The following is a 22,787-nucleotide window of genomic DNA, read 5'->3' on the forward strand; positions in this document are numbered from 1 at the left end:
TTGGGGGGAGGGGGAGCCGCGGCGGAGGGGGAGGACGCATGCGCAAGCGGGAACGTTTGGGCAGCCCCTGCCTAAACCGGTTCCCCCTGTTTGGGTGGGTGTCTGTCTCCTCAGTCCTGCACTTGCGGCATTCCCTCTCGCCCCTCAGCAAAGCCGGTTTATGTTTTGACTTTCATGTTTTGGGACAAGTCCTATTTGGGAGTCTAGCAGCTTCCTCCGCCTCAGTTTCTCCCTATTGCCCGCTGGGCCTTAGGCTGTGACTTGGGCTAGCTTTGGCCTCAGGCTAGCTTCCTGGGCTGCGCCTAATTCAAAGACTTGCTCTAGTCTAGTGTCGGTCTGCCATCTCGTGTTGGCCTTTCTGTCTCGTTTTCCCCGTCTGCAACTGAAGTGCCTCCGGCATCCCACTCGCCCCAGATAATTGAATATCTGCCCCCAGTGCCTCATTGCTGTGTCTTGATTCTCAGCAACCAGGGTTTTATTTGTTGAGCCGGAGAATCACCCCAGAGTTCCAGGAGTTCGCTGTCCATTGCCTGGTACTACTTTGGTCCCTACTTTTCTAACATTCAGACTGTTACCATCTGCACCTGTTTTTTTTTTACAGGCGTCTCCATGCTTATATGGTTACTCAGGGATTCCTATATTTTGGAAGCAAATGTCCTAGTAGACGTGTTAAGTGATCAAGCTACTAGTGCTCACACTACAAGTACTCCGTTAGTTTAAAATCGTGTTCCAACTTGCATTTTACATCTTTTGGCTTTTCTTGTTTTTTGTCAGTGGAAAAAAAAAAACTGTCAAGGACAGGGTTTCACAATTCATTTGATATTTTCTTTCGAATAAATACCTATATTAACGAATATGTGACTGAACTAGGAAGTCGTGAGTGTGTGTGTGATTCCACCTGCTTTGTCTATGTAGGAAGGGAAAGAAAAAACAATGAAGAGTGAATTGAACTGATGTTTGAAAAGTTGAAAAAAAAGTTTAGGTGCCAAGGGAGTGCATATTCAACTTTTTTTTTTTAAACGAAGGACCTGTTAGCCTTAATTCAAGCGTGTGTAAGGTGCTATTTTAATATATATTTAAGGCTTTTAAGTGGCATTTACGTACAAAACTGAAAATGGATAAGGGAGAGTTTTTTTTTTTTTATGATCTTCCTTTGTAGACCTCAGTTTGCATAATAAAATTTGAATCCATGGTTGATGTGTGTTTATTGGTAACATTTAAGATTTACGTATGGCTTTAATACATGTTATCAACTCAAATTTTAATTAAAACAAAAATTGCTATGTTGTGGTACACTTCCTTTTCGTTTCAATTTTATAACTCAGTTTACAGATAACTAACTCGGTTCATTGGTATTAAGGTATATGTTTGGATAGTTAACCTGTCAGCTATATGCATTTTGGCATTTTTTGGCGTAGTGTTTAATTAGCAGTTTACAAGTGCGTAATCTGGATTAAATGGTAGTTTAGTGGGATTCTGTAAAAGTGAAGGCACCTGTTATCTTCTGCGTATTGAAAGAAGTGTATTATACACATCATTTACATTTATACACATACATTTATATGATTTTCTATAAACATAACTCAACTTCTCAGCCCAGATTCTTTAAAGAAGTCATTTTCTTTTATTGAATATGTTTGCAGCTAACCTTTACAACCGGATTTTTTTTAAAGAAGTCATTGTCTTTAGTTGAGCATGTTTCCAGCTGAAGTGAAGCCTACTTTGAAGGTCTCACCATTCCACAATGATCTTTTTAACAAGTGAGCTTTGAGTACAGGCTTCAGAAAATAATTAGTTTAAATCAATGCAGCTGCTGAGTGTCTATTTACACTGGTGTGCTAAGATTCTTACATATGCTGCCCAAATGTTATCTTTGTAGTTTTCAGTATAATCAGATATTATTACACTTCTCAAGCATGTGAAATAAGTGAATATAAAGCTCTTAAATAATCTTTCTTGGAGATAGAACTCAAATATTAAAGAAATGCTAATTTAACCAACATACATAGAGCAGAGTTTGGTATGACATTTGGGTGCTTTATATGTAATTGCCTTGTTTTATTGGTTTTCTGTAATTAGATCCTAAAGAAGGAAAATCCAAGGCTAAGGACTTGGCTGTCCATGAGTATACATGATAAAACATATCAATTTAACAGCTGTTTCTTTTTTGCATAAAATGATTACCTGGTCTCCCTCCACCCCCTCCAGTTTTGTGTTGATCCTGAGATCCTCCTTCTTTAGAAAACTTATAAGTCAAAACGATCCTGGATAGACACTTAAGCTTATATTATAACTGCTCTTGACCCTTAACTGCCTTATTTCTGTTCATGTGCAAGTCATGAATATTTTAGTTTATAGAATTTAGCCTGAAAGTCTCTCTCTTGCCAGAGCAACCATAGTACTCTGAGGTACTCATCAGTGAGAACTTTTTGAAGATTGTTCTGTCTACCAGAGTTCTATAAGGCCTAACCCCCCCCATACCTTTTTCTGTGGATCATAAAGCAGTAAAAATAAAGTCCTAAACTTGCTTTTAAGTTCATGTTTGACATTAAATAGTATGTATTACCTTGGCTCTAAAACATGGGACTATGTCTTCTTAATTTTGTGGCTGTGCTGCCCGATTTGGAGGTTTGCACCTCTCTTGAGTTAATGCATGGTTGTTTTGCATCTCCAGTTAAGGTTGCTTCAGCTTTTATGTAATAAATCACTACTCCTTGGCATCTGTTAATCTTTGTGGCAGTAAATTTTTCTTCGTATTAAAATATGGCATCTCAAGATATATTAACAAATTGGTTTCTGTGGTAACTTTAGCAAAATGTCATTAACTCTTAAAGCTTGACACCAATTTGATTATTTTTAAAATTTCTTTTTCCCATTTTGCTTTATTTGTACATTTTGGTGATTATAACCCAGCAAACTATGGTTATCATCTTGTTTTGCATTTTCTGAGGGTGGCCCTTGTACCAGGAAAAGAAATTGATGTACAGAATCTTTCTTTGGAAACATTTTAAATATCATCATGAGTATTAAGAGATAGCATTCAAGGCTAACTTGGATTAAATGTTGGGCATTTGTATAATACTACTGGAAAGAGCCATGTGTTAATCATTTTTTTTTATCATAGAGGTAATAAACTCTCATGCCCTTGAAGTATACTGATAAACGGATCCTGGCAAGGTGAGAATAGAAACGTGTCATGTAAATCTCTTTTGCTGTGATACACAATTTTCTATGAATAGACCTCTGAAATACCTACAGAAGAGAAATGGTTATATTTTTATTGTAGTTACCTGTTGAGTTACCTGTGAATTAAAAATCTGATTTCTGTCAAACTTCAAAAGTGAATTCTTAGATAAAAATTGTTCCCTAGCAGAACAATTTTTAAATTATTTTTACTTTTTTTGGTTGTGAGAAAAGATCTTTTCAGATAGGTTTAAAAACATCTGTGAAACTAAATTTAATTGTTTGTGAATTCTTTTATCGTCTTACACGACGCCTCGTTCAGTACTGTGCTCAGTAAATGTTTATTCATTGTTCGCCTCCTATTCAACACTTACCAAATGTCCCACCATCCTTATGTAGCTATGAGCCAGGGCCGCCTTATATCAGAAAGTGCAGAAGACTTGTGTGTTTTCTGCTGTACATTCATGGTTTGTCTACACACATACCCCTGAAAATCAGAGGTTATAGAAAAGAGAAACCATATTTACTGCATTCATCTCAGGCTTTGGTCATCTATTGAATGATTTGCTTGCTTGGCGTTAAATTCACATAGTTTAAGGAGAAATTAATATAAACATTTCTATCTAAGGATAGACCGATTGATATTCTAAATGGAATAGGTTCATTTTGTTTGCTGTGGATGAGAAGGAACTGTATTGACTATTTCCTAAAAGGAAGGAAAGTCTGGACAGTTCTGCATTGCTTAAAAATATTCATGTTTTTATATTTATAGCACACTAGTGTAAATTATATTATGCTTCAGAAATCTGTTCCAGAATAAGTAAATACAAAGATACTTTTTTTAGAAACTGTGTAGTACTAAGGTTGGAAATGTAATCTGACCTTGTGAATGAGTAGTTTATTAACATTAAGCTAACTCTCCCTGTGTTCCCACAAGTGGGTTTCTGTTGTGGCAATGGTACCCAAACAATTTAAATATTTATTTCCAGAGATACTGTGTTGAAGTGGCATAAAGCCAACATACCTAGAGTTCTGTAAAAAAAAAAAAAAAAAAAATAGTGTTGTTTACTGAAATGGCCATAGGAACCTGGGGAAACCACTTACATGGTTTATCTTTTCAGGTGTCAACAGTATTGCACTCACATAAGCAACACAGAGTGAAAAGAATTGTTTTATGTGCATTTCATCCCCACTTCTTTTTGTACTTTTCATTAAAAGTATCAAGATAAAGAGGGGAGAGTGTGGACTTTGGAATCAGAAAGATAGAGATATCCCAAGTCTTGAATTTACTTAATATATGACTGAAGGTAAGCTGCTTAATGATTCTGAGACCCAGTTTCTTTATTTGTAAAAATGGAACTAATTATGCTTACATTATGGATTACAGCTGGGAAGCACCTGTCTTTCCTCCCCCTCCCCTTCCTGGATACTCTCACGAAGAGTAGAAAGGGTTTGGTCCCCTCATTTTATGTGTGAGAAAACTGAAGCTACAACATTGTCTAAGTCAAATAAAAAAAGACTGAGGAGCTCAAATCCCAGTTGTTGTTTTTTTTAATATACTACCAGACCGTTAACTTTAAAAAGTCTTAATAAAGCTTGGTTAGTCATGAGAAAGTGAGAAATAACTCTGAAAAATATTGGTTGTCGTCTTTAGGCACTTTTCTGTATTGATTTTGAGTTTTATCCTAAAGATCCTATAAAGGTACAATTCGACTTTAGAAACTTTTATTGATCAGTGAGTGGATAAATAAAATGTGGTATATACATACCATGGAATGCTATTTGCCTTAAAAACAAAGGAAATTTTGACATGTGTTGTAACACAGATGAACTTAGAAGACTTTATACTAAGTGAAATAAGCCAGTCATAAGAGGACAGATACTGTAGGATTCCACTACTTCTGTAAGGTACCTAGAGTAGCCAAATTCATTGAGATGGAAAGTAGAATGTCAGTTCCCTGGGGGAATGGGAATTAGAATTAATAGGTACACAGTTTCAGTTGGAAAAGATGAAAAAGTTCTAGAGATGGATGGTGGTGATGGTTGCACAACAGTGTGAATGTACTTCATGCCGTGGAACTATACACTTAAAAATGGCTAAAATCGTTAAGTTTATGTTACGTATATTTAACCACAATTTTTAAAGATTACAACTTTTAAAAGCTTTTTTAAAATTAAAAAAACTTGTTTTCCAAATATTATATTCCTATAATTAAGGTGTAGTTCATCTGGAATTGAACTAAAAGAGTCACTTCATAGTTTAAAGAAGTAAATTGTCACAGGTGTTTTAGGTTAAAATTTGCTTAAAAGTAACTTTTAGATAAGCTGGATTTTCTTGCCTTTAGGTGCTGTAGGCCCAAGATGATTGTTCTGTTTTCTTTTTGGTTTTTAAAGCTAAGGTGAAATTATTCAGAAGGCTTATAAATTAATGTGGTTTTCTTAGCTCACTGAAATAATTCAAAGAAACAGCTCCCAAATTCAAAATCAGACTTAAAAAAAGACGCATCTATTGTTTAGCAATTAGTAATGGATAGGAATTTATTTTTATAAAGAAGGGATGATTTTCCATTGAGTTTTGTTAGATTTGTCCCGCCCTTTCCAGCGATAGGCTATGAGAAATTCATGTGAAAACCAATGCAGGGAAACAAATCTCAGAGCCAGGAAAAAAAGAAAAACGCTGAGATTAATATAGTATGATTAAAAAAAATAACTTTTCTACTTGTTTAATTTTAAAAGACTACAAACCCACAGGAATTGGCCTGCTGCAACATCTTTGAGACTTGATTTGGGGGGGGGGGCTAATTCCTTATTTGTTTTTCTGAACAGAGAGTAACCTTGTCGGATATGTGTTTTAGAAGGGTACAGCTAGGAGCAATGTAGAATATGGAGTGGGTGGGGAGAGAGTGGTGATAGAACACCAAGGAGGAGATATGCATTCCAGAAAAGGACAGAGGCACCTAGATACCTGTGTTTGGATCAAGTTCTCAGTTTGTCTGTCATATGAAATTAATACCTATATGGAAAGGTTAGTGTAAAGATTAGTAACAATGCATGTGAAGCTCCTTAGTACCATGTTGGGCATATGTAATTGTTACTCAGAAACTGGTAAGTATTATCCTCTCTTTAGATTTAGCAAGATGATTTTCATTTTTTTTATTTAAAAAATTTTTAAATTGACGTACAGTCAATTACAATGTCAATTTCTGGTGTACAGCACGATGTCCCAGTCATGCATGTACGTACATATATTTGTTTTCATTTTTTTTCCATTAAAGATTATTACAAGATATTGAACATAGTTCCCTGTGCTGTACAAAACAAACTTCTTTTAAATCTATTTTTATTTATAGTGGCTAACATTTGTAAATCTCAGACTCCCAAGTTTATCCCTTCCCACCCTCTTTCCCCAGTAATTGTAAGATTGTTTACTAAGTTTGCAAGTCAGTTTCTGTTTTGTAGATGAGTTCATAGTGTCTTTTTTTTTTCTTTTAGATTCTACATATGAGTGATATCATATGGTATTTTTCTTTTTCTTACTTCACTTAGAATGACAGTCTCTGGGTCAATCCATGTTGCTGCATATGGCATTATTTTATTCTTTTTTATGGCCGAGTAGTATTCCATTGTATAAATATACCACAACTTCTTTATCCAGTCAGCTGTCAGTGGACATTCAGGTTGGCAAGATGATTTTTAAATATCTTCCTTAAGATTCATTCCCTAAAGCTGTACTCATTTGTTTTCTTGGCAGAGCAACAGAAATGATGGGGATTAAGAGGGAAGTGTGATGAGTGTTTTGATCCAGAGTGAATCCAAGATATGTTTGTGGCTCATTGTTGTTTAACTGGAGTCAGTCAGGCACACTTGAGGGTAGTTCTTTTTGAGTCTCTTCATTTCACTTGTCATTCATATCCACATCCTCGTGTCACACATTTGTAGTATAGCATATCTGTCATTTGTCCATCTCATGTTATGTAGATCCTATCACTTAAACACTGATGAAAGAGTATTATTTAACCAAATTTATTGAGCAGTGCCAGTAAGCAAGGATATGAAGGTAATATAAATAAAACCTAAGATCCTTGTCCACAAGTAGTTAGTTTAAAGGAACTGTGTCTGGTGATTGTATCCTCAGTATTTACCATGGTAGTTTATACTAAGTAATTGTTTCTGGAATGAATAATCAATATAGTGTAGGAGAAAAGAGGTGTAACATTTTACTATGTGATAAGTGTTAATAATTCTGTGATAGAATTAAAAAGCAAACAAAAAGCCTTAGGAGCCCAGGAGGGAAATAAAGAATATTGCAGAAGGGAGAAGGGAGAGGTTGAATATTTGATATCACAAGATTGCTGATGGGGGAGAAGGACTAATTGGGGAAATGAAGACACATTCCTAGCTTAGCAGACAGCATGAGCAATAGCTTGAAAGCATAAAAATGCATGACACGTTTGGTGAGTTGTCTGGTATGGTTCGATAGGAGATAAGATTAGAATGTTAGATGGGCTCTAGGTTTTGAAGAACTAATGATATAAGGAGTCTGGATTTTATTCTGCTTTTAGTCAGGAGCAATCAAAGGAAGGGGTGGGATATATGAACAAATCTGAATTTTTCATAGAAATTAACTATGAGGCTTTGATAATCGAGAGAGTTGAGAGAGTCTAGAGAGGGAGACTTAAGTTGCAGCTAAGTTGAAAGAGGATGAAGTATTCACAAGTCAGTGACATAAAGAATGACAAGGAATAGATTTGGAGTATATTTTGGAACTAGAATTCATTAGAGTTCCAAGGGAGAATGAGAAAAGGAGTCAAGGGTTTGTTTACATTCCTGTTTTGGGTCAGTGGTTATGAACCAGGGTAGGGGACTGTGAGGAAGAACATGTTTATGTGAAGATGGGGTCTGCTTTGGACATGTGGGCATGATTTTGAGATGACCATGGGACACGTGTAGCAAATCTTGCCTGTGTATTCTCATAACACCATTTGCATACCTCTGTAATGCCAAGCACTGTACTGTATCTGTATTGCAATTACTTGGTTTTTTTTGTCCATTTTCTCTACTGCTATAAGCCTATTAAGGGTAAAGAGTACCTTTCCTCACCATAATGCTCTACCTATTGCCTGGCACATATCAGACTCACTACTGAATAGGAAAAAAAAAGAAGAAAACAAAATACAAATATCCATATAAAATTAGGGAGAAAAGACAGAGGTACACTATAATGAGCATACAAAAAAAGAAAAGAAAAGGAATTATACCCACATGAGGTACTGAGATAGCTAGGGAAAAGTGGAAAAAGAGGATAGAATGACATTTAAAGACTGGGTAGATGAAAAGGAACCAAAAAGACAGCTGAGGAAAGGTAGCCAGAGGTGGTAAATGGAAGCTAAACGGTGAGAGTTTCACAATAAGAAAATGATAAGTATTTTCATTTATTTCAGCTAGTAGAAGTAAGATGAGAACTAAAAAGAATTGTTTGGGTTTTAAAGTTTTGTATTGTTGATATTTATTTATTTATTTATTTATTTTTCCTTTCTGAACAGTTGCTCAGAGCGCATTAAAGTACACAGGGTCACACAGATAAGGTTTGAATTCAGTTTTTAAAAGAGAAAGTTCAGTGAAGGTTGGTGAGAGTTAGGGGAGTCAGATTTTTGAGAGGGACTGCTCAGTCAGAATTGGGAGTCCCATTGAAGTAGTGGAGGTAGCTAATATTACTCCATCAGGAAGACCAAGGAAATAAAGGTGAGTAGGAGCCCTGGACTAGTGACTGGGAACTAGCACATTGAATTTTCTCAAGCATGTCAAGTTCAATTGTAAGTATCACTCACACCTCTTTTATCAAATTAGATATGTCACTTTATGGGAGGTGATTTTTGCCTCTCCTAATTGCACATTAGCGAATCCATGCCACTGCTGGTTCACTGTTTATGTTACTGCTCTGAATGATGTTAGAACAATACAAATATCTGATGGTATTCTGTCCAAGAAAGAAAAATAAGTTCAAGTTTTTAAAAGTAAACACTGATTGTCCAGGAGCTGACTGCTTTTGAAGGACTGTCAAAAGGGCCTTCCCTTATCATAACTAGTTCTTTTCCATTTCACTCTCCATTAGCTGAGACTGTGGTGTTTAAGAGGAGACTGAGAATGAAAATGAATCTTCATTCAGCAAGATTGAGGTGCATTATTTACCATAATCTTTGCAGAAGTGCATAGTGGAGCATAAAATTGTCACTTACAGCCCCAAGCAGTGAATTTGGGTAAAAGATTTATAAACAGTTTTGATATCATGAGACTAATTTTCAATCAGGAAATCTCTAGTGATGTTTTATGTGCCAGTAAGATAAATGTAATGAAAAGATAGAAGTAGTGAAAAGTAATAACAACTGAACTTTTGGGTTTGATGCAGGAGGTTTCATAATTAAACAAAATTATCTATCATTTTAAGTCACTTAAATTATTAAAGGAGATAGAATGAAACATCCCTGAACTGGCAGTTGCCAACCTCACCCTGTTGGTAACTGGACATGTTATAAGGGTTTAGGCTCATCAGTTACATAAAAGGAGGAAACAAACTGAGTGCCTACCAAATACCAGGGTGTTCGTATGTATATTACCTTATTTAAAATGCGATAAAAATCCTTACTCTTAGCTACCTTACAGAATTGTTAGGACGATAAAATAAAGAATGTGTACATTTTAGTAATCTGTAAAGTATTATACAAAGATGTATTCCTTTACATTTATTTAGCTATAAATAAATTAGCATATGGAATTAGCAAAGTTACATATTTTTGTCCTAATATTGTATTTCCTAAATTGAATTACCAAGATTGATTGATACTTCTTAATTCTTTTAAAATTGAAGGTGAGTTTCACTCTCCAGTCAATGAAGAGAGTGAAATGGAAAAGGACTGGCCATGATCAAGGGTCTTGACAGTCCTTCAGCAGCAGTCGGCCTGGATATACATATATTTATTCCTTAGTAATTTTTATAATAGCTCTATGAGGTAGATAGTACACCATTTTCATTTATGGAAACTGAAGCTTAGTGTGACCAAGCTCACACTATTATGAAGTACTAAAATCAGTATGCTAACTAACTTGGGTTTTTTCTAACTCTTAATTGTGTGCTTTACCATCACAAATATGACTTCTGTTCTTATTGTCAGTCTATAAAAGATACTCTTGCCTTTTCATTGGGTGATTCTTACTCTTTTCCATCTTTATTTGCCATTTATCCTATTTCTGTGAACATCTACTATGTGTCGGGTATTGTTTTCACTTATTAGGGGTATAGCAGCTAGTGAAACAGACAAAAATCCCTGTCCTCATGCTTACATGATAGTTAAAAACAAATGATTAAAGTCTAAAATGTATCAAATGGTCATAGGTAGTATTGAGAAAGGTAGGAAGAGGAATGGAAGTGCAGGGTGTTTGGGGGAGGGAGTTTGTACTTTATTGTCCATGAGAATTAGAGTAGGGGGCTTCTTTTGGTAACTGATGTAGGTAGGGATTAAAAGCAACAAAATTAGTTCTGGTCTTAAGACAGATGTGAATGCTCTAGAATTTTGCCAGGAGTATGCCAGGTTCCCCGGCAGCTCTTGATTTTAGTGGCTGGGGAAGGGGTGGTCTTACTCAGAGCCCTTGGAGCTTGTGGACTCCCTCCTTAGTTCTCGTGGAGGCCAGAGAAAGAGTCTTATATAATTTTTCTTGTACTGCTTAATGTTTTGATAAATCTCATTCCCACTGAGTGATTCAGTTATTTTCAAGTGCCAAAACAAACAGAAAAGTATCTTATAAAGTGTATTTTCCTATCACCTCCTCAAAGAAAATAGATTGACCTTTGAGCCTGCCAAATCTTCTCAGTTCCATAGTGTAAATACTAAAGTATATTATTTTTTGAGTCTAGAATATTGTAGAAAGTTGTCAGTGTCTCTGAGATCATAGCTTTAGAGAACTTTCCCAGGCCCTCTACTGTCTTAATTACCCATGAAAACCTTACCTAAAGTACAAGTTCTAAAAAAGATAGGGACTCCTTTACCCGATACTGAGTGTTTTGGACAAGGTCCAAATTTGTGGCATTGGAAAAGTATAATCTAATGGAAAGAGCTTATTCTGATATAGATATGTGGGTTCAGTTTTTGGCTTTGCCTCTAACCAGTTGAATTACAACCATTACCTTGAACAAATTACAGCATCTCTCTAAGCCTCAGTTTTCTCATCTGTGAAATAGATACGTGAACATTAAATTTAATGTTGAGGCACTTTACATCAAATTGTAACATAGCATAATAGGTACTGTTAAAAATGTAAAATGCTATGAGAACAGAAATAGTTGCTTTAACTCTGAGGAGAGAATGGCCAGACTGCTTGGAAAAGAACGGTTATGAGATCATGAATGATTAGTTGGAGTTAACTGAGTACAGAAGCAAGGAAACCACTTTAGGAAGATGATCCTATGAGGGCAAATATATTAACGTATATATCATCAGCAAAGACATTACCTCCTCAAATATATTTCTTAACTCTCCTGACATGCTTTCATAGTTTTTTTTCCCCCTTCTAAATCAGTACTATTAACCTGTTCAATTTGCCTCTGTTCTCTACTAAACTATAAACTTTTAGGCAAGAGTCTAATTTCTCTTGTTTATCATATTTTGTTCTCTATACACTAGACACTTGGTAAGTATTCATTGCTTGGATGAAGCAGAACTACATTTAAAAAAAGTTTTCAGAATACATTTGAAGTGTCTTTGAATGCTACCCTATACATTTAGATTTAGTCCTATGGAATATAGATCTTTTAAGCAAGGGAATTAGTTTAAATGGAAAGCAGCAAGGAGTCCAGGGTCCGATCTTTAGTTACGTCTGTTAAATGACCTTACTTCTCTTGGGGTTGCCGTTTCCTTATCTGTTTAACAGTATTAATGATTTCTATGTTTTCTTCCAACCATAATATTCAGGGATTGTGTAATTCTTGCTGCCAGGTGTTTATCTAGATGTTACCTTTAACTGAAAAATAGTGCTTGGCATATGGTGTATGCTCAATAAATAAATATACAATTAAAAATCCAAAACATAAATTAGGACTTCTTAATTGGAGAGATTAAACAAATTCTCAGAACCTTTATCTCTTTGAGGTACAAGATGAGCATACAGCTAGAGCAGCTTTTGTTTATTGGTTAAAGCTGAGTATAATGTATTGTTTGTTCTGTTGCTGTTTTGGCAACCAAATGGGAACACTGCCATAAAATATGCAGAACTAGGTTTTTAAACAGTAGATGAGTTTGAGTTTTACTCCATGAGTCAATAAATAATTGAATAGCTTTTCATAAGTGACACATTTTTATACTTCTTGCTGGGAATTTTTGGTGAGAAACTCTTTTATTGGTAGTGTTCATACTGAGTTGAGTTCTAAGAAACTGGGATGGGAAGATTGAGATTTTTATGGACTTTTGATTTCTTACTATATAAGGTACTTCTTTGCTCTAGAATTTATGTTTTCCTTGCCTTGAGTTTGTCTTGGGTGCTAATGTGAAATTTTATTTTTTAAAACATTTTGTTACTGTAAGTATCAGTAATGTTAGGAAAACCTTAGTTACTGTCCTAGGTGCTTTCAATTTCATTTATGTGGACAGCTTTACAAAATAAAGGATAGAAAACAGAAGTTTAGTACTTTATAATTTTTGTATAAAAGTAATAGAGTTGCAACATATGCCAAAGAAATCACTGTAGATAGGGAGAATTATTCTCAAAGGAATATGTTTTATTTATTTATTTATTTTAATCTGAAATATCTTGGCCCTGAACCACATCAAATTCCCTTCTTATCTGGAATAAAAAGCCTAAACTTTAAGTAGTGAAAATCTTGGGAAAATATTTTGGAAGTTTTTTAAAAAGTTTTTTCATATGTGTTTTGTAAGAATTAGAGCATAGTTGAACATCTGGCAGACATTCTATATGAGTATCTTTATCGTTTTTGTTTTTCAGGCATTTTAAAAATATTTAATCATTCATGAGTTGAGCTTCATTCTTGAGGCATGGATGACAAGGCTTCTGTTGGAAAAATCAGTATCTCCTCAGACTCAGTGTCTACTCTTAATAGTGAAGATTTTGTCTTGGTTTCCAGGCAAGGAGATGAGACACCATCTACAAATAATGGAAGTGATGACGAGAAAACAGGACTCAAGGTAAAAGTCCATAACCTAAATTTCTTTCGCTTAGCCTTGCTAAGCCCATTGCAGAACTTGGCCTTAATATATGGAGTGAAAGTGAGAACATGGACATAATATCCTTTCTTTTCTTAATGCTAAGAACTTTTTTTTATAATTAGTGATAGTGACAAATTTATATATGATTAAGTCTTTTTAATGTGATTACTTTCTAAATCTTCTAATACTCCTAACTAAAAACTAGTGATCATAGTATAAACATTTGTTACTTTAGTATTGTTTTCACTTTACTATTGAGTTAGAGGTGATTGTTTCTTTTGGGCCTGGTATATGTAGTGTAAAGGCAGTGGCAGGTTAGCAATGCTATTTATAAAATAAGTTTTAGAATTATTAAAACAGAACTTAAAATTCCTGGCTTTTGGCCACTTCTGTTTGTTTATATTTTCTCAGCCAAATAGATACCTATTACTTCTTTTCCCATGCTCTGTTACTGTTCTGCTCTTTATGGATATAAGTAAAAACAGATTATCTGTTAATGTCATTTAAAATATAAGTAGCTTTAAAAATATTTTAATTCTTTTTGTATCTATGTGTTCAACAAGTATTTATTGAGTATTAACTGTGTGCCAAGTACTGTTCTGAATAATGGGACTACAGACAGGCAAAGCCCCCTGCCCTCTTAGAGCTTTTAATCTAATGGGGTAAGCAGACTCTAAGCAAATAAGAAAGTGAATATCTTAAGTAAATTTAGGTGCTGTGAGGAAAATCAAAGCAGAATATGTGGATAAAGAGTGATTGGCAGGTAGTATTTTAGACAGTGTCTTGAAATGACATTTGAGTAGAGAACTGAATGAAATGAGGAGGAGCTTATCCATGGAGAAATGTGAAGAAAGAGCTTTCCACAGGCAACAGAAAATAAAAAGACCCTGAAGAGGACCACCCTTTTTAGGACAGAGATTAGAACAGGGTGAATAAAATAAATAAAAAGTGGTAAAGAATGAGATCCAATGATGTATAGGAACTGGATTATGTAGAACTTTGTAGAGGTTAGTAGGAATTAGGACTATTATAAATGTAAAGAGGATTTTTGAAGAGTTCTGAATGAGGCCATGATCCGAATTGCATTGTAAAATACTCACTGGCTGGGAGAGACTTCTAGCATGGATGATGTGAGTGAGCTTTGTGAACCTACTCCCCAGCAAAATTCGTTAATTTTTTTTTTAATTAAAGCCTGTGGAAATGTTCTAAAGGACATAACAGCAATTGAAGAAACATTTATTCAAAGAAATTTACTAGAACTTGGTAAAGATTTTGGAATTTGAACCGAGACTTTTTTTTTTTCCCCTCCCCTCTCCCAGCTGAGCAAGATGGTAACTCCACTCCAGATTGGTACAGTCAAGAAGGTAGTGTTCCCTCTCCCCACAGCTCCCATTTGGAGTCCTATCTTCCAGGGAAGAGCAGGATGAGAGCACTTCTCATCCTGCCTCCATCTACCTTTTGCTGGCCAAGTGTGACTGAGTGGTAGGGAATACCTTTTTTTGCCCAGCCCTTATGAGATGAAGGCTCTATTTTAGGCATAGCACTGCTGAGAATACTGAGAGCCTGATTGCCCTTGCCTTGACTTTGGCATGTAAGGTAGTGGTTCCACACTAGTAGAGGCAAGCCAGGAAAACCAGGGACTACCACACTACTTCTTACATCCATAAGATATTCTTGTTTTGAAGATGGGATGTCACTCAGAGAGAAGCAAATCATTGTCCACACTCCCAGCTTCATAGCTATAGCTTAGAGATTTTGCCTGCAGTGAGAAGTGGGCCATAAAACAGCTCCTAATTTCTTCCCAAAGGAATTGACTTTATTTACAACAGAATGTAGAGAAGTTCAAGTCTAAAGGTACGCTCAAAAACAGTGGAGGTTGTGGTGAAAGGTAATGGGAGGAGACTGGTAGATTGATTGGATATACAGATTTAACTGTAGGCTTACTGAGAGACCACTTAGGATCAGAACAAATCTCAAACACTGACCTCTGGAACTCTCCCTTCAAACCTTAATTTGATTGGTTTAGTATGAGGAGCAGTTTATACCTGAGTAGATTGTTGAAAACTATAGAGCCTATTGTTGAAAACTATCAGCCATACTTAGTAAAGTTTAATACCTAGATGTGGTCAGAGAAAGAGACAAAATATCTTGCCAAGACTACTCCTAGCCCAGGATGACTGTGAGCAACCAAATCACCTCAGGAGAAACATCAGAGGTTTAACACCATGGAATTAGGGGAATTGAATTTACTAAAATAAGCCAGCCAGTCACTAAACAAACAAGCAAGCATAAAAAATAACAAGTTTCAGAGTGTGAAGACCAGTACCAAGAACTGGAACAACATACTATCTAAAATACCTAGTTTTCCAACACAAAATTGTGAGACATGAAAAGGAACAAGAAAATATTACCCATACATCATTTTTAAAAGGCGGCGCATACTGCTTATGAGAGTGACATGTTGGATTTAAATGCAAACTCTTGAAAGTAGCCATTACTCGTATGTTCAGTGAACTAAAGGAAATTATGCTTAAAGAGATAAAGGACAGTATGATGACTGTGTCAAATCAAATAGAGAATATTGTTAAGGAGATAGAAATCATTTTTTAAAAAAGAATCAAATTGAAATTCTGAAGTGGAAAAGCACAATAGCTGAAATAAAAAATTCACTAAAGGGGCTCAACAATAAATTTCAACTGGCAAAAGAAAGAATTAATGGAAGGAGATGTCATCAAAATGGGGGTATAGGAGTTTTCTACCATCCTGCCTTCACAGAACACCAATTTAGACACTAATGGATGAGAGTGCCTTCATGGAAGTCCAGGAGCCCAGCAGAGAAGTTACAGCACACTGCTGGAACAAAAATATCCAAGATAGGACCAACTGAGGACAATGAAAGGAACAGTTTCATTTTATTTGTGTCACCCCACCCCCAAGGTGGCACAGCTCAATGCCCACAGATCATGGGGGAAAGTGAGAGTGTGTGATTGAGCACTTGATTTCCCCAGCTTTGCAGTACACTACCAAGAAAAGCCCATTTATTCTCACCCCATCTAGAAGACTGAGTCATGAAGTACACAATTTGGGGGTGGACAGTTGTTCTGGGAGAACAACAGGCAAGGCTGGGAATGGAACATATCAAAGGAATGTAGATCCCACTGACTGCTTTGTAAACTCCATCAGGAAGACCACCCATGAGCCACTGGGGATGCCTCCCTTGCCAGTCTCCCAACTGGCCATGGGCACCTCCACGCTCTGCACATCTCACCCAAATGTACCCCCAATCTGTGGCTGCCTCTATGCACAACCCTGAGGACAAAATGATAAGTGTGAGCCTTTGTAAATGGCTAGTGAGCACATGAAAAAAGTTAACCTGATTCTGTGGGATTGGGAAAAACCACACACTTGAGCACTCATCACCATCTTAGGGAAAGCACATCAGTAGAGAACATCAACAGCAGACTGGATCAAGTGGAAGAAAGTATTGGGAAGTACAAGATAGTTTATTTGAAATTATCTTGTCTGAGAACAAAGGGAAAAATGGAGAATGAAGAAAGCCTGTGTGAACTATGGCATATCACTACCATAAACAGTTTATGCATTATTGGAGTCCCAGAAGGACGAGAGGGAGAAATAGCCAGAAAGCTTATTTAGAGGCACAGTAATTGAGAACTTCCCAAATCTGGGGTTAGATTTGAACATCCAAGTTTATGAAGCTTATAGATTGTTGCAAAATTTCAACCCAAAGTGATCATCTCCAAGGTACAATCAAAGGTAAAATCAAAGACAAACAGTTTTTAAAGCAGCAAGAAGAAAAATAACTCTCACATTATAAGGGAACCTCCATAAAGCTTTTAACAGATTTCTCAGCAGAAACTTTGCAGGCCAGAAGAGACTTGGATAATTTATTTAGAGTGCTAAAAACACAACAAAACAAAACAAAAAAACCACTAACCAAGAATACTTTAGTTGGCAAAGCTGTCTTTTAGAAATGAAGGAGAGAAAAAGATACAGGTTTCCCCCTCTATCTGAAAGTAGAATGTTCTATGTACCTTCTAGTAAGCTGAAATGGCATAAAATGAAGAGTATACCCTGCTTTCTGAAAGTTTGTTACGTCACTTTGCTTTTACAAAAGACCTACATTAGTACATTAACAGCTTTTTTCATAAAAGTGAAAATCCTCTTCACATTTCTTTCAGTTAGCAAAAACAGGTGCTAATGTAGGTCTTTGTAAAAGCAAAAGGACATAATGCAAACTTTTTAAAAGTGGGGGATACCTGTAATCCCCAAATCAAAACTGAGGGAGTAGATCATCAGTAGACCTTAAGAGAAGTGCTGAGAGGAGTTCTTCAGTCTGAAATGAAAGGACACTAATTAGTAACATGAAAATATAAAACATTGTAAAAGGAAAGTATATAGTCAAAATTAGTATAGTATAATACTGTAATATGATATGTTAATTAAGTAACTCTACTATAAAAGTTAAAAGACAAAGGTATTAAAAATAACTATAGCTACAGTGAATGTGTAATATAAAAAAAACTGTCATGTCAAAAACAAAATGAGGACGTAAAAAGTAGAATTTTGTATGCAATTGAAGTTCAGTTATTACCAAAGTAAAATATACTGTTGTATCTGTAAGTTTTATGCAAATCTTATGGTAACCACAAAGTAAAAACCAACAATAGATACATAAAAGATAAAGAAGTGAATCAAAGTTATACCACTATGGAAAATCATTAGTTCACAAGAGAAGACAGAGAGGCAGAAAGAAACAAGAACTACAGAACAACCAGAAAACAATAACATAACATTAGTGTAAGTCCTTATCTATCAACAATTATTTTAAATGCAAATGAATCAGATTCTCCTATGAAATGACATAGTGTCAGAATGTATAAAAAAACAAGGCTGCACTATATGTTGCCTATATGAGACTCATTTTAGCTTTAAGGACGCACATAGAATCATGCATATGTCGTATGTGGAGAGATGAAAACCTATTCCATGTAAATGGAAACTAGAGAGGCCATTTCAAAACAAGTAAAATTACTGTCTTATCAGAAAGCAAGGCACAAAAGAAACAGAAGTCCAATTTAGATACTGGAAAGGGTAGTAGCTAATCTCATATCCACTCAAATATTTCTTCAGTGATCTTTGATAAATGGAAATGGTACCTAAATTTATGTTAGACAAAATAGACTTAAGTCAAAAAACTGTGAAAAGAGATAAAGGTCATTATGTAATGATAAATGGGCCAATTGATAAAGAGAATACAACAGTGGTAAAAGTATGTACACCCAGCATTGGGATCGCCTGGATATATTAAGCAAAACCAGCAGATCTTAAGGGAGAAGTAGACAACAATACAATAATAGTGGAGGACTTAAGTACCCCATTTTCAACAATGGAGAGATCATCCAGGTAGAAAATCAATAAGGAAACACTGGAATTGAATTGTACTTCAGACGAAATGGATTTAATGTTAATTCTGAATTTAACATATTCAGAATATTCCTTCTAGTCACAGCAGAATATAAGTTCTTTTCAAGCATACAGAGAATTCTCCAGGATGGATCATATCTTAGGTCACACAACAAATCTTAGCAAAGTTAAGAAGACTGAAATCATACCAGGTATTTTTTCTGACTATAGTGGTATAAAACTAGAAATCAACAACAGGAGGAAAAATTTGAAAATCTACAGATATGTGGAAATTAAATAATATACTCCCAAACAACCAGTGGGTCAAAGAAGAAATCAAAAGAAATAAAAAAAAAATCTTACAAGAAACAAATACAGAAACACAACATATTCCACATTCTACAATTTATACCTAAAGTGGAACCTAAAAAAGCCAAACTCATAGAAACTGAGTAAAATGGTGGTTTCTCAGGAATAGGCGGTGGTGGCGGATGAAATGGAGATATGTTGGTCAAACAGGTGGAGACTTTCAGTTATGTAATGAATCAATTAGGGGTTTAATGTACAGTTTTGGGACTGTAATTAACAATACATTATATAATTAATTGGAAATTCTTAAGAGATTAATCTTAAAAAATGGTAATTAATGTTAGTTGATGAATGTATTAACTAACCTTATTGTGGTAACCATTTTGCAGTATATACATGTATCCAGTCACACTGTACACCTTAAACTTATACAGTATTTTATTTCAGTTAACTCTCAATAAAATTGGAAGATCTTTCTCTGTATGAAATAGACCTTTTCTCAGACCTTTCTTAAAAAATGAAAAGGCAATATATGAAAAGTATTTAAAATCTTTTTTAAAAAAACAACTGGGGGAGGTCATAGCTCAAGTGGTAGAATGCATGCTTAGCATGCACAAGGTCCTGGGTTCAATCCCCAGTACCTCCTCTAAAAATAAATAAACCTAATTACGTCCCCTCTGCCAAAATAAAAATAATACAGTGAAAATAAAATATTTTTTAAAAAGAATGAACTATTATTACCACAGTCATGAATGACCTCAAAGTAATAAAGCTGATCAGAAGAAGCCAGAAATCTCCCCTTCCACAAACTAAATAAAAGCACATTCTGTATATTCCACTTATATATAATTATAGAAGATGCAAAATTAATGTACTGTCACAGAAACAATGGATGCCTAGGGGTAAAGATGTTGAGACAGGGAAGAATAAAGAGTAAGAATACAAAGGGGCACAATGAAGTTTTAGGTGTTATGGATGTATTCACTGCCTTGATCATTGTGATGAGTTCATAAGTGTATATGTATGTCGAAACCCAGCAAAGTATTTTTAAAATATGTGCAGTTTAATGTTCAGCAAGTATACTCTAATAAAAATATTTAAAAGGAGTTAATGAACTTGAAGATAGACCAGTAGAAATATCCAAAAAACAGAAAGAAGAAAAACAATGAAGAAAAATTAACAAAGCCTCAGAGAAAGATGAGACGCTGATAAGTATATTAACATACTTGTATGTGAGTATCAGAAGAAGAGAAATGAGCACAAAAAATTTTGAAGAAGTGATGTTCGAAAAGTTCCACTTTTGTTGAAAAACAATAATTTATACATCTAGGAAGTTCAGCACACCAAGCATGATAAATTCAGAAATCTCCAAAATAGGCCACAAGTTGATAAAAATGCTGAAAACCAAAGACAAGGAGAAAATCTTCAAAGTACTAATAGAAAAATGATTCATCATGTATAAGGAAACCCCAATAAGATTGAGACTGATTTCTCAGCAGAAGCAGTGGAGGCTGGAAGCTAGTGGAATAACATATTCAGAGTGCTCAAAATAAAAACTGAATCACTAATCCTGTGTCTGGCAAAGCTATTAATCAAAACTGAAAGTGATTCAGCAAAGAAAACCATAAATAAAATGAAAAGACAACCTGCGGAATGGGAGAAAATATTTGCAAACTATGCAACTGACAAGGGCTTCGTTTCCAGAATATACAAGCAGCCCATACAACTCAGTAACAAAAGACCAGACAACCCAATCCAAAACTGGACAGAAGACCTAAACATTTCCCCAGTTAAGACATACAAATGGCCAATAGACACATGAAAAAATGCGTAATATCACTAATTATCAGAGAAATGCAAATCAAAGCTACAATGAAGTATCACCTCACATCAATCAGAATGACCATCATTAAAAAATCCACAAATGATAAATGCTGGAGAGGGTGTGAAGAAAAGGGAACTCTCCTATACTGTTGGTGGGAATGTAGTTTGGTGCAGCCATTATGGAAAACAATACGAAGAGTCCTTAAAAAGCTGAAAATATTTACCTTATGTCCAACAGTCCCATTCTTGGGCATATATTTCTAGGAAACTAATTTGAAAAGATACATGCACCCCAGTGTTCAGAGCAGCTCTATTTACAGTAGCCAGGACGTGGAAACAACCTAAATGTCCATCGACAGATGACTGACTAAAGAAGTTGTATGTCAGTATATACATACATATGTGTGTGTGTGTGTGTGTGTACTTTTGTTACTGAGTTGTATGAGCTGTGTGTACACACACACACAACACACAATGGAATACTACTCAGCCAAAAAAAATAAAATACTGCCATTTGTAGCAACATGAACGGACATGGAGATTGTCGTACTAAGTGAAGTAAGTCAGAGAGAAGAAAAAGTACCATATGATATCACTTATATGTGGAATCTTAAAAAAAAAAAAAAAAAGACACAAATGAACTTACTCCCAAAACAGAGATAGACTCAGACATAGAAAACAAACTTATGGTTACCAGAAGGGAAAGGGGCAGGGAGGAATAAATTTGAGAGTTCAGGATTTGTAGATACTACTATATATACAGTAGATGAACAACAAGGTCCTACTGTATAACACAGGGAACTATATTTAATACCTTGTAATCGCCTGTAATGAAAAAGAATATGGAAAGGAATATATATCTCTATAAATGAATCACTATCCTGTACACTAGAAATTAACACAACATTGTAAATCAACTGTACTTCAATTTAAAAAAAAAATTGAAGGTGGTAAAAATAAATTCTGAAATAAACAAAAATTGACAAAAACAGAGAATTTGACCACTTTGTAAGAAATACTAACGGAAATTCTTCAGGCTGAAAGCAAGTGACGCCAAACAATAATTTTAATTCGTATGAGAAATCACCAGTAAAAGCGACCATGTGATGATAAAGACAGTATAAGTACGTATTTTTCCTTCTCCTTTGTATTGTATATATTAATATGTTTATATTGTTGTATTTATAACATAAAAATGTGATATGTTTGCCAATCACAGGAAAAACAAGATAAGCAGGGGCAGAGCTGTATTGTGGCTTAGGAAATGACTTAATACAGTAATTCAGATCTACAAGAACAAATGAAGAGAACCAGAATTTATAAATAAGATTAATATAGTGAAAGCTATGAATAGATATTTGTTCTTCATCTCAGCTTATTTAAAAGACATAAGATTATATAAAGTAGCAATTGTAAGTGTGTTGCTAGATTTGTATCATTTGTAGATGTAATATATATATAATACCATAAAGGAGGGAAAAGGGTATACTGATATATTTATGTAATTTTTCTGTATATTACTAGAATTAAGTTAGTATAAATAGAAGCTGATTCTAATAACTTAAGATATACATGGTAAGTCTTAAAACAAACACTAAGATGGTGTGTGCATATGTATGTATATATGTGTGTGTTTATCTGTATACACACATACATATACATATATACTAGAAAAAATATTAGTGCTATGTTAGAAAGTTATTTACTAAATGCTAAAGGAAGCAGTAAAGGAAGAATGAAGGAATAAAAAATACATGAGAAATGAAAAGTAAAATGGCTTACCTAAACTGAACTTTATATTAAATGTGAATGGATTAAGTAATATAATCAAAAAGT

General features: G+C 34.9%; 1 protein-coding gene across 5 annotated transcripts in view; it reads left to right on the forward strand.

Moving 5' to 3' along the window:
• Nucleotides 1–22,787, forward strand: part of RABGAP1 (RAB GTPase activating protein 1) — a 141,818-nt gene that overhangs the window by 7,528 nt on the left and 111,503 nt on the right. For 2 of the 5 annotated variants that reach the window (XM_045517568.2, XM_074362180.1), the window contains one exon: nt 13,174–13,373. In XM_045517568.2, the coding sequence (XP_045373524.1) occupies nt 13,224–13,373 (150 nt within the window). In that variant the 5' untranslated portion in view covers nt 13,174–13,223. Of the gene's footprint in view, nt 1–3,124; nt 3,178–4,304; nt 4,491–13,173; nt 13,374–22,787 lie in introns of those variants that run through there. The other 3 variants (XM_074362179.1, XM_045517567.2, XM_074362181.1) reach the window with 3 other exon arrangements.

This window comes from Camelus bactrianus, chromosome 4 (assembly GCF_048773025.1).
Source record: "Camelus bactrianus isolate YW-2024 breed Bactrian camel chromosome 4, ASM4877302v1, whole genome shotgun sequence".
Taxonomy (NCBI): Eukaryota; Metazoa; Chordata; class Mammalia; order Artiodactyla; family Camelidae; genus Camelus; species Camelus bactrianus.